This window comes from Periplaneta americana, chromosome 8 (genome assembly GCF_040183065.1).
Source record: "Periplaneta americana isolate PAMFEO1 chromosome 8, P.americana_PAMFEO1_priV1, whole genome shotgun sequence".
In the NCBI taxonomy this organism is placed as follows: Eukaryota; Metazoa; Arthropoda; class Insecta; order Blattodea; family Blattidae; genus Periplaneta; species Periplaneta americana.
Window position 1 is genome coordinate 33,454,752 of NC_091124.1, and position 12,805 is coordinate 33,467,556.

The following is a 12,805-nucleotide window of genomic DNA, read 5'->3' on the forward strand; positions in this document are numbered from 1 at the left end:
TTCCTAATTATGTCAGGTGAAGAAAACAATGCATCCAGTTCTGCGTTTTGTAACTTTCTCCATTCTCCTGTAACTTCATCCCTCTTAGCCCCAAATATTTTCCTAAGAACCTTATTCTCAAACATCCTTAATCTCTGTTCCTCTCTCAAAGTGAGAGTCCAAGTTTCACAACCATACAGAACAATGGGTAATATAACTGTTTTATAAATTCTAACTTTCATATTTGTTTTTAAATAAATCGTGCACAGTTGTAATTCCTATTTCGTATTCTGATGCGAGATGAACCACAGTTTCTCTTTTCTCAAACCATTCAATTACTTTCACTATTTTTCGTAGCACAACTCTTTTTCTTCGACACCTGTGGAAAGTATTTTGCATTGAATTTAGGCTCTTCGAAAAGCAGACTATGCTGTATAAGAGTAAAAGTTTAAAAAAAAAAAAAAAAAAAAAAAAAACCGTAGAAAAAATTCGTACTAATATAATGTACAGTACTTAATATTTTTTTCTGCAGAAAAAAAAAAACGAGTGAGCGAGAAAGACAGTCAGAAAATCCACCAATCGGTTAATGGGGTGACAGAAAATCGGGGTTCTACTGTACAAGGAAAAAAATCTAAAGAGAAAAGAAGAGAGGGAGCCAAAACACAACAGGAGAAAAAAGACAGAAAAATCTTAAAATAAAAAAAATTTGTTTGGGATTTCAAGATACAAAAAATTACATTTTTCTCACAAAGTTCTTAGAGTGGGATGTTAACACAGTTGTCATATATGACAAGTACAGTTCATGGTGCTGTATAAACTGTCACTGACTCATACTGTACAGATATCCGAAATTTACATATTATTATGATGAGAAACTACCCAAAATATTTACACATAACCTAAAAATGCTTCTCTAAATAAACTTAATTTAACTTGATGAATATAGACTAATGACTTGTGCAGCAAATACTGCAAACTAAGTCCATAAGAAGTTCAAATAAAAATTGTTCACATTTATTTTCAATGAAGAATACCAGACATTTTGAAAGTTATTTGCTTCCATAATAGTGAAACATATTCCCTCTGAATGTTTTTTTATGCCAAATACTTTTCCTTGAACCTATCCATCTTCAGTTCTTGAGTTTCAATGCAAAAACGAAAGTAACAATGTCAGGACAATCAGCGAGTTTTTCATGTGGGAGTAATGCAGTAGCTATTTCAGGTCATTGGGGATTGTAGGTGAGAGTTAAGAAAATGTAAAATTTGTCATGCTTTGAACAAAAGACTTAGCATCTTGGTATAGCTGCTGCATGTTTCGTGAACTACCCTGAAATATACTGTAGAGGGCAGAATCACTTTTTCTCACTAAGAGATCTTTCTGAGGTGATCAAGGTGTAGGCCTCTTATTTTATCAATAAGTAATACCTTTTGGTCTTTTCTTAGGAATTGTAATTTTTGCACTTCCTCCAGACTATACTGATCTACCAAATATTGCTGGATTAATTTGTGTGACTAAGGTGTGAGAAATGGTTACGAACAGCAATAAAAAATGGTCCAAACTGAAGTAAACCTTTCTAGTGGGCTTGTTTTGCTGGCATGGGACACTATTGCAATTGTGATTCACCAGGGAAGAGGTGGTGATATATTTAATCAGATCAAAGAGAGGGCTTAATTTATTCCCCCCTTGTCTGCCATGCACAACATAACGGTATTTTGGTAGCTCATTGAGACAAAAATACCCGCAATGTCCTATGCAGTAAGTTTATTGTATCGCAGTTGATCTAACTCAATAAGATCAACAAAACTTAAATCTGCAGATGGCACGTTTTCTTCATTTGTCAATATTTGTCCTGCATTTTTGTAGGAACTAGCATAAAGATTGTTAACAACAATATCTGACAATGTTTGGAGTGTAATCGTGAGACTCATGAACGTTTTCGTGTTTATTTTCGTATGAGGTGGGCTCCCTGCAGACAGACAGTGTACAGATTAGCCGAAAAATTTGAAATTGATGGCAGTGTTTTAGAGAAGAAACTACCGCATGCCCCAACAATCCGTACTCCGGAGAATACAGAGGCGGTGAGAGTGGCTTTGACACGAAGTCCTGCTAAATCCATCAGACGAGCTTCTGCCGATTTGGGCATTTCACGTCGTTCTCTTCAGAGGATATTTCATGCTGATCTGAAATTATTCCCATACAAAATTGCAGTGCTGCATATACTAACGGAAAATGACAAGGAACGTCGAGTACAGTTTGCTGCTTGGGCTCTTGCAGAAGATGATTGCATGATTCATAACATGTGGTTCTCCGATGAGGTGTACGTTTATCTGAACGGTTGTGTGAACAAGCAGAATGTCTGATTTTGGGCGAGAGAAGCTCCTAATATTGTGCACGAGATTGAAAATTATGGTGAAAAAGTGGTGTGTGGGGTGCGATTTCCAGTCATGGAATCATTGGACCTTTCTTTTTTAATGACACTATTAACAGTGCGCGCTACATGGACATGTTGCAAAATAATTTTTTTCTGCAACTGTATGCAACAAGATTATCAATGGAGACACAATGGTTTATGCAAGACGGAGCTCGTCCTCATACAGCAAACGTTCTGGATTTCCTGCATGAACAGTTTGGGACCCATGTAATGTCCCATCGATATCCTGAACGTTTTCAGGTTGGTTCAATATGGCTGCCACACAGCCCGAATATCAATCCCTGTGACTATTTCTTATGGGGAGACAGTCTATCGCAGTAAACCAAGAAATCTAATGCAACTGCGAGCGGCTATCACGACTTTCTTTCAGGGACTGACAGAGGACTTGTGTCGTAGAGTGATCGGAAACATCAGGGTTTGCCTCGAAGAGGTGATACGCCAACAAGGTGGACATATTGAACACGTCCTGTATGCTCGTTAATCATCCATATTCAGGCGAGTAATGTAATATAAGATTGTATGAAATATTTTGTATATTAAAGGTTATATAAACAATCTAAACTGTATGACATTTTGTGTGCCACCCTATACTATTTTGTGAATACATTGGCTGTTTTCTATGCAGCAAGTAATGCTGCTCTAAAAGGTTGATCAGTAAGTATTAACAAAGGTGACTGAATTGTCACACCTTCAGCCTGCCATGCAGGTGGTCTGGGTTCAAGTCTCAGTCTGGCCTGGGAATTTTTTATATTAAAAATCCACAGTGACACTTTTTGCAGACGAGTGTCGCAGTTGGGGTTTTTCCCGAGGTTCTCCCATTTTCCCCCCATGCTAGACATCAACATCATACCATCCAATCTCCATTTCATTCCATGCCATTCCTCAAACATCGCTTGGCAATACAATGAGGGGTCTGGTGTAGTGTCCATTGCTGTGGAGTAACAGCATAGCCTGGGTTAAGTTCACAGTGTATTGTCCTGTACCTGTACAAGAGCACGGCCGTTCGGCTACCCAAACATTCACAGAACAGGAGTGGTAAGCACAATAAGTCTTAGGCTGCAGTGTAAGCTTTCAGGTCCATCCTCCGTAAAAGAAAGAGAGGAAAAAGTGAGGTTGTTTTTTCGAAACCCAGATATGTAGCAAACCTTAGTGTAGTCAGCTAGTGTGGATTGGAAAAGCGACTAACTTGAGAATTAGTGCAATATATTTTCTACATCACAGTGCTAAGTAGTAGTGCCCCCTCCCGAAATGTAATTCAGTTCAAATGAATGAAGGTGCTTAATCAAAATCCAAGTTGCACGAGGAACAATGCTATAGGATTACAAGAACCTTCACGGAGAGAAATCCTACCACATTGTTCAACTATGACCAGCCTCGTCGCCAGCTAAATGGCTAACGCTATATTCACGTCATTTGTTCAAGTTCGTAAAACTTCAGTGCATGTATTCCTTTAACGTAAGGCTACATTATGCAATATTTTCTGCTCCATTAAACATTTATCATGTCGTAACTCCTATGATAGTCAATCAATCATGCTGTAATTTTTTCAATTGATAGCTCAATGTCTAAGAAAAGCATAGAAAAAAATTCGAAATGAAAATCTTTTTTGAAAAGTGAGAAAAAAAGATACTAACTTTGATGTGATCTGTTCAGAATAGACATTTTTCTTTAAAAGCTGGTAAGCAGCAAACTTTCTTAATTTTCACTTTAGATGGGGGTGGAGGGTCAAAGTGAGAGAAATGATGAGAAAGAATGGAAATTACTTTTAAAAGTAGTCGCTACTGGGTACTAAAAATCTTTACTGCTTTCGGAATTATGGCGAATTAAATAAAGAAGTGTTTTCACTTCGCGAAGTACTCAAGACTCAACCTTTTGTCAACGAAAACTTCTTACCTAAGCCTTTTTTTACTTCGGCCTGAACAATTTATCCACCTTGAGCTGTTCTAAGTAGATGAATATCATTAACAGTGGTAAATCTCAAACGAGATGCCATGCTGTAACACCGAATTAGGTCTACGGTAAACTTCGTTCACTTCTACATTATCTCTGTAGAGATAACAGGTCCGCTATTGAAATAATTGAAATAATGTGAGGTGAATGGTTTTTTCACCAATGACGTCAACATAGCATTAACTGTTTAGTGTACAAGTAGGGTATGAAAACTCTTTTATGTTATTTACCTAACCAACGTAATTATTTATTTTAACAGCACAGTCGGTTCACCGATTTGGCATATATTAGTGGTAGCATCTGATCGTGGGGACCGTGTTGCACTATGTTTTACCCTCCACTGCCAAATATTGCGAGTTAAAGGTTAGGTTAGGTTAGGTTATGTTATATTAGATGAGGGGATTGGTAAGTGACATGAGGCTGAGAAATGTGACAAATTAGAAGGGGATAGCTAAATGACAAGAGACCAAGGACTGTGACAAGGTTAGTCACAGATGTCGCTACTATCTCCCCCCCCCATCTGTCTACAGTAGGTGCCGCTAAACACCATTATCTGTTTACGATAATTAGATCTAGATCTACGACAAATTAATACCGGTAATTTAATATACGAATACGCGTGATCAATAGTACAACAAGACATTGTTCGTTACATAAACATACAAGAATATGATTGCTAATGACATTACTTTTCTTAACTGTAGGCCTACAGAAATGAAGGTCCGACGATTAGCCTAGTATAAGAATTGAAAATAAATTTATTAATGGATTATGTGGTTAAGTTTACGAAAAGTACAGCTGGTTATACAATACGCGGTCTGAAATGGAGATATCACTGACTGACACAACGTTCGTGCAGTCCTAAGTTACAAAATTAATGTTCATTACCAAATTAATGTTTAAATTATTTTCTAATAATGATATCCTGCAGAATTCCTAAATCATATTCAACTCTTCTCTTAGAGCAGTTATTAAATGAGAGTCCCACATTAAATATTATTAAAGCGTAAGTTAGGTACTGATCATACAGTAGGTCCAAACGCATGAAGTACATCATAAATTTAACTATTAAACGGTAGGTAACCTTACAGGAAAATTGTATGTACAAATAGATGATTTATAAAACACTTGTGAAGGATATCAGAAAATGATATTAATAAATTAATACGAACCACAAATCTTCAACGGTGCCTCCAACTCCAAAAGAATTGGTTGCTGCAGGAAAATTTCTCGAGACTTTAGACAGAGCCCTCGCACCTCTGCTTCAGTCATTTGAACGGACTTGCCTGGACGACATCCTCTGACTGTAAGATAATTTCATACACTTACATTATTCCATACATTCAAATACTTCATGTAGTAAACTCATCCATCAGGAGAACACAATACTGACGTCTACAACACTGCAATGCTAATTACATCAGTTGCTGGAGTGACCGCATAGAAATGTATGTTTAACAAACTGACAACAGTCTACTATATTCAATTTTGTTCAATCATTTTGATATACTACTAAATTCCACATACCTTCGAGAAGTCTTTGGATAAGACTGTCTACGTTCAAATCAATGTCTGCCATCTTTCTTCTACCTTCAGGCTACAAATGGCACCATCGATATTTCATATCGATATAAAATATACATGAGTGCGAATTTATCGACAGAGGTTCTATGTATCGATTTAGTATTGAATTTCTATTACTGTGATGTTAAAATTAATCTTATTAGACGAAAACGGCATAAGATCTTGCATCTCCAATTTAATATAATATCCGAGTGATACTATATATCATTTCAAATGAGACTTATGTAAATACTTTGGTTGATGTTGGACGTATTCACACTATCGATAATGTATCGAACATTGCTTAATGAGACATTACTCCGTACTGAAAAAAAATATATATATTCATAAAAAATTGTGGAGTTTAATTTAATTTATCTTTTAAACCATAAATTCAAGGATGCACTAGTAACATAACGACATAAAACTATGTAAATATTGGGCACATGTATGAAGTCATAAGTACTCTTGTGAGGAAAATGGCGTCATATGTTACAAGGACAACAGTTCGAGGACAGACATCTGTTTAGAGCAGTGGTCGGCATTTCTTGACTAGCGAGTTAACTCTTTAATAGTCAAGTAGGGCGGAGGGGTAAGGCATAATCTTCCTATCCTTAGCCATCACTTGTTCATTCGAAGTTAAGCAGTTTCAGTATCCTCCCCCTCCAATCTCTCCAATTGCTGTGTATTGCGGGCTGCATTTTATGACGTAATCTTTGCCGACTACTGATTTAAAGGCTAGAGACTCAGTTTCAGTATAATGCGTAGAAGCAGTTTATTTACCTTCATGCTATGATTATGATGACTTAAGATTTTATAATATGTTATAATATGGGATCCTGTAATTTAATTTATGGGGCTATTAGGCCACATGGCTCTACCAACCCGGTACCGGTACTGTACTTAATTTCTAATCGGACATTTTTTCCTCCATAACATTTTGGTTTCTCTAGTCATTCTCGGTAGAACATGGTAAAAAAAAAATTGTGTGGATATGAATGATGAGGATTAATATAATTAATTATTGCATATAAGTTATTGAGAACCAGTTTTACTGAATACCACCCAGTTGGACAGGCCTGACCCAAACAAACTTCTTATATAAGGCCACTTATGATATTGGCGCCCTATGCCCCCATCCGGTTTTTCAAGGTTTTGGTTCTCTTAAACACTGAAAACTAAGTACCGGTAATCCATTATAATGTTAAGTGACTTACCACAATTGAAGACTCCACCCAGCAACATCCCTGATTGTTATTAACATTATTGTAGTTCAGTCTATCATAAACTATCAAATATTTTTAAACATTTACATGGTATTACTTTCAAAACTTCGTACTTTTAATTCACACTAAAATGTCAAGAGTTTTTTAAGAAGACATTTTCGACATTTGTTGTTGGAATGGGAAAAGGTCCATGTTCCACTTTTTTTAAACATTCACTCAGACAAAACTGGATCGTAGACTGTGGAATGCCATACTTCTTTGCAGCAGTATTTTATGACATCTCTCTTTTAATAACTTCCACTGCAGCTTCCAGAATTTCGCGGGTGTACCGTGTTATGCCAGAATGGGATTTCTTTTTAGGTCCTATTTCGTAGCAATCCAACAAGGAAAGGACCAACTAAACCATTTGGTATGCCAATCTGCAATAGGAAAGTTTGCTTTCAACACGTCAAATCTAACATCTCATCACTTCCCTGAAGATGGCTGCAGAGATAGCAGTCGAAAGCTTGGAGCATTCCAAAATCTTAACTCGGCTGATATCCCGCGAAAGCATATTAGCGAACCAACGCCGAGAAAGCCTCAAATCATACATAAATCTAACAGAGTTCATACTTTTTATACTGATGTATGTATAGTTGTTGGCAGCTCCTGCCAATAACTGAAAAATCATCATTCTTGTGCAGCCAGATTGGGTAGGTTTACTTTTCCCTGTTGTGTATCCATTGCAGTAACGGCCGGTGATCCAAATCCTCGGTGAGGCCAGATGCAACTAGTTTAAGTGCCTCCGATAGAAAATGTTTATTTATGATATTAATTATTATTGTTGTTATACTATTAATATCATTATTACTGTTGTATTATTATTATTATTATTATTATTATTATTATTATTATTGTCTATTATTATTATCTAGTAATAAAAAATAATAATTTCACTCACCAAATAAGCTGTATTATTATTATTATCATTATGTCTATTATTATTATCTAGTAATACAAATAATAATTTCACTCACCCAAATAAGCTGTTATGCTGCGAGTTTCAGTGTTTGTTTCAGTGTGATGAAGCATCCCATATTATGTGTTGAAATTTCCCTTTCTTTCTTTTCTTTTTATTTTTTTCCTTTGACAGCAACAAACAAGGCCAACAGAGAAGTTTATTTTGCACCACATTACCATTAAACAATTTATGTTGCCCATACCAGGATGCAATAGAAACTCGCGTTTTAAGATTATCTGTCAGAAAAATTGTCAGCGATGTCGTAGGTATCTCGGTCGGCTCTCTTTTTATTTAAAACTTCCTTTCTTCAATATTATTTCTTCTCGAAAAAGGACACTCTAACAATGAATTAACTACACCGGCATTATTTCTGGCATTGTTTCTGTTTATATTTTCCCGAAATACATAACAACATTGGCCCAGATTCACTACACGAAGTACAATAGAACAACACCCTCACTTAAGTCATAAACTAAGACATAAGAGGAGAGAATAGTGTGGGTCTCTGCCTGCCAAAGAGCTGGAATGTTTGTTATTTATGGCCTATTTAGGAAGACAAGTCACCCTATTCCCACCCCACTCTACCCTTGAGGCCGGCCCATGGTTGAGAGGAGTGAAACCTGACCAGGCCAGACGAATTGTGCCTCAGTTACAACGTTTAAAGCACAACGTCAAAAGCCCGCGAAGACAAACGAAAATCCAGAAGCAGACCGGGCAGAAACGATCCTGGCCTCATGAACAAATTTTACTGCAAAACAGGTCTATATACATTACAAGCCAGACCCGGCACGAGCGATCCTGGCCTCATGAACAAATTTTACTGCAAAACAGGTCTATATACATCACAAGCCAGACCCGGCACCAGCGATCCTGGTCTCAGGAACAAATTTTACTGCAAAACAGGTCTATCTACATCACAAAATTTTCAAATGCTTTTACAGCGATATATGCTTCATACAAATAACTAATACATTACATAAAAACAAAATTTGATTTCAGTTAAGCCAAGTGACTGAGGCCCAGCCTCACTTGCCTCAGTCAATTAGCCGCCACTGATCCATTGTAAAACAAAGAATAGTCTTAAATTGAAATTATAGCAATTAAAATACATACAGGATCACCACTTTCTAGAAATGTTGTACCTTAACAATGAGGTTAACGAATAGTATAATCAGCATCTCCAGACAAAACAATGATCTGTCTCCAACTGTTCAATTATGGAGGGAAAATGCAACATGAACAATATTGCCAACAGAACAGAGAAAGGGTTCCCACAAACAATGAAACATATTTCTCCCATTTCAGCTTATTAATAGCGAATAGTCATTGAACTGCCAACAACTATCTTGGGCCGCCCCTGACTATAAGATGAAGACTCATATCTCCAAATACCATCTCTTTATCGTACGCCTTCTTGTGTTCTCCTTGTCTTTGCCTTGTGCTGTTTACCTTCTCCATGTTTTTCTTATATTCCTCTTGTTCTCCTTGCATTCTCCTCATTTTCGAGTTATCCTGGTTTAATTTCTCGCATCACCCATGTGCATAGGCACCGACTTCTTTGAAATATTGGGGGAGGGGACAGGATTCTGCACTAAAGTCCAGGAAAACTTTAATTGCTATTTCTCAGAAATTTCCTTACACATTTTACAGAAAATAACAGTCTGATATTTCACTTAATACTCATGGAAATTGCTTAAACCTGAGGTGGTTGAAAACTGCGACCCTTAACCACTACCGGGGAGCAGGTAATTACTATAACTTTATAAAACTGGAGTACGGATGGGGAAAGAATCCACAACAGTTTATGATAAGAAAGGATATATACAGGGTGATTTTTTACTCATATAATTTTTTTGCTAAACTGGAGAATTCCCACGGTATCTTTGAACCGTGCCGTTACGTTTAGCACCAAATTTAAGTAAATACACAATCTTGCCAACATAAAAACACGACGTTGGTGTGTGGCGTCGTTGGAGGGAGAAATTTGTTTCTTTTCTCTCTCTACCTCCTTCGTTCTGAACATTACTGAGAGATAGCACCACTGTTAGGTACAAGATATATTTGCGCAAATATATTGAAGTAGATTACGTGACTTATTACGTGACTTAGATGACAGCCTCGAGACAAAACAGTTTTGCTATATTTTTTTTTTATTAAATGTTAAGCACAGGAACGCCATTTCGTAATTTTATTTAAGAAACAAGCCAAACAAATTATCTTTGCATCAAAAACGGATGCTCCCTGGACCAAATTATCATATTTTATAATTGTCTGAATGTAACAGAAGTCTTGCACTTGACTAATGCAGTGAATTATTTGAGAATATAGTCGCGAATTTTACTACCACCATTTCGATTGTGTTTTGTTTGGCACGGCTCGGTACGGCCTGGTGACTAGTGGCCAGCGAGTAATGTCGACTATCGACATTGCTCTGCTGTGGGCATTATCCAGTTGTTCCATTTTTTTTTTTGCAGTGACGCAGAAATGCGGTTTATGGTAAATATTTATATGACAGAGGAAGGTTTGAATAGTCATTTGGCAGGTGATTGCAAAAATGGAAGCATATAATACTAATCAGGTGGTTTTGTTGTGAAACAATATTACAACAGCGACAAATTCTATTGTTACTACCCAAAGGACACACTGTTGTGCATAATGAATCCAGTAAGAAGATGGTAATATTGAGAAAATCTACTGAAGCTATCTGTCAGCTTAATCTACAAAAGAGCTCAGCCAACGATTTATCTACATCAAATGCATTTAAAAAATAAATAAATAAACCCTTCAGTGAACTTTTGAAAGAAAAGTGTATTAGATTATATTAAAAACAAAAACAAGATTAAAATATAAGCTGTCTTCTGAAATGGATGTACACCTTTCGCTAGTATAATTTTACTAAATTTTAACATTTTTCTTTTCTTCTTAGAATCTACAGTATATATATCTGTACGTTTTTTTGGAAATAAAAATTGGTATGCTTAACATACACTATGTGTACATCACTAAGCAAATTTAATGTTTTTTAATCTAATAATTATTTTTTATTATTAAAATTTATGTGGTATTTTATTCAGCCGGGCAGCATTTACATGATGAATTACTCAAATATTTGAATTTTGATATGTCTTGTTTTGAGCACATTTTAATAAATTTATCTACAACATACAGTAACATTTCTAACGTGTCAGATATATATATATATATATAGTACCTGGCCACATTATTATAATCACTCACATTTTTACTATACTTTACATATTACTTCCTCATTTGAAAGGGAGAAAATTTTGCTCCTGGATGCCTGGTTAACACAGTTAAACACCCAATATCAGTCATGATATGGTCTGTGATATCAGGCAAACGTTCAGGATGACTCTACATTGTTCAGGGAACAATGAAACAAGATCAATATATCCAGGTACGGTATTGGAAAACAGACTTAGCCCTCAGCTGAACGAATGGTTCCCAAATGGGGAGAAATATATTTTTATGCAAGATGGTGCACCTTGCCACACTGCTAGGAGAGTCAAAACGTTTCTGGCTTCCAAAAACATTCCACTTTTGTCATGGCCAGGAAACTCACCAGACTTAAATCCCATTGAGAACGTCTGGGCCTTGGTAAAAAGAGAGATGGCAAAAGAATTTATTACTACCAGAGTTCGATTTATTGAAAGGCTGATACATGTTTGGAATCACAATGAGAGGATCCAGGAAATAATACAGAAGTGTATTGTAAGCATGCCAAAGAGAACTGAAGCTGTAATTAAGCTGTAATTAAAGCAAAAGGAGGTCGTACGAAATACAGAAATTTCTGTAAAAATTGAGGTGTGGTTGGTTATTCATCAATATTTCTTGAATTAACATTGTTATAATTGTAATTTTACTTAATATTGTTTAAAAATTAAATATGTAATGTGAATTCTGCTTAAGAAAGGAAACCAGAGTTCAAATGAGGGAGTAATATGTAAAGTATAGTAAAAATATGAGTGATCATAATAATGTGGCCAGGTACTGTATATATATATATATATATATATATATATATATATATATATATATATATATATATATATATTTCAAATTCCATAATACATTTTTCATAAAGAATTTGACCAACATTATTTTTTTTAAGAAATAAACTATACATTCTACATTAAAGATTTTAGTGTGTGTTGATCATATGACAGAACTACAGACGTACACAAATTTTCATTGAAGTATGTTAAGGGGGTACATCCAGTTTAAATACATGAAAATTAGGTTCCCCCCCCCCCCCAATATTCTCAAGTCTCCCTTACTGAAATAAGTTGAAAATTTACGAGGTTATTATTCACATCTTCATTTACAAGACCCATATTTCAAATTTTCGAAATTTTTTTACAACCAATCACCGTTTCCCTCCTAGCTCCCACAATTTAAAAATATTTTAAATGCACTGTATTTTGTCTGGCCAATTCCAAAAGGTTGTGGCAACAATGTGAATCAGTATCATTAAATTATTTGCAATGTAACTAGTAATTTTTTTTTGTAATTTTTTTTGAACATATTCACTCAAAAATATATTTTTTTATATTAATAATAGAACAAAGATATTAATTCACATTGTAGATCATGACATGTACAATAACTATACAAAATTTCATGCAGTTATTTTC

The 12,805-nt window shown here is 35.6% G+C and overlaps 1 protein-coding gene across 2 annotated transcripts in view; it reads right to left on the reverse strand.

Moving 5' to 3' along the window:
• The window catches only part of LOC138704642 (serine/threonine-protein phosphatase PP1-beta catalytic subunit), a 49,625-nt gene extending 43,599 nt beyond the window's left edge, over nucleotides 1–6,026 (reverse strand). For both annotated transcript variants that reach the window (XM_069832730.1, XM_069832731.1), the window contains exons 1-2: nucleotides 5,889–6,026; nucleotides 5,534–5,665 (exon numbers count right to left, since the gene is read on the reverse strand). In XM_069832730.1, coding sequence (XP_069688831.1) covers nucleotides 5,534–5,665; nucleotides 5,889–5,940 — 184 coding nt within the window. In that variant the 5' untranslated portion in view covers nucleotides 5,941–6,026. The remainder of the gene's footprint in view (nucleotides 1–5,533; nucleotides 5,666–5,888) is intronic.
• Between the last annotated feature and the right edge of the window lie 6,779 nt (nucleotides 6,027–12,805).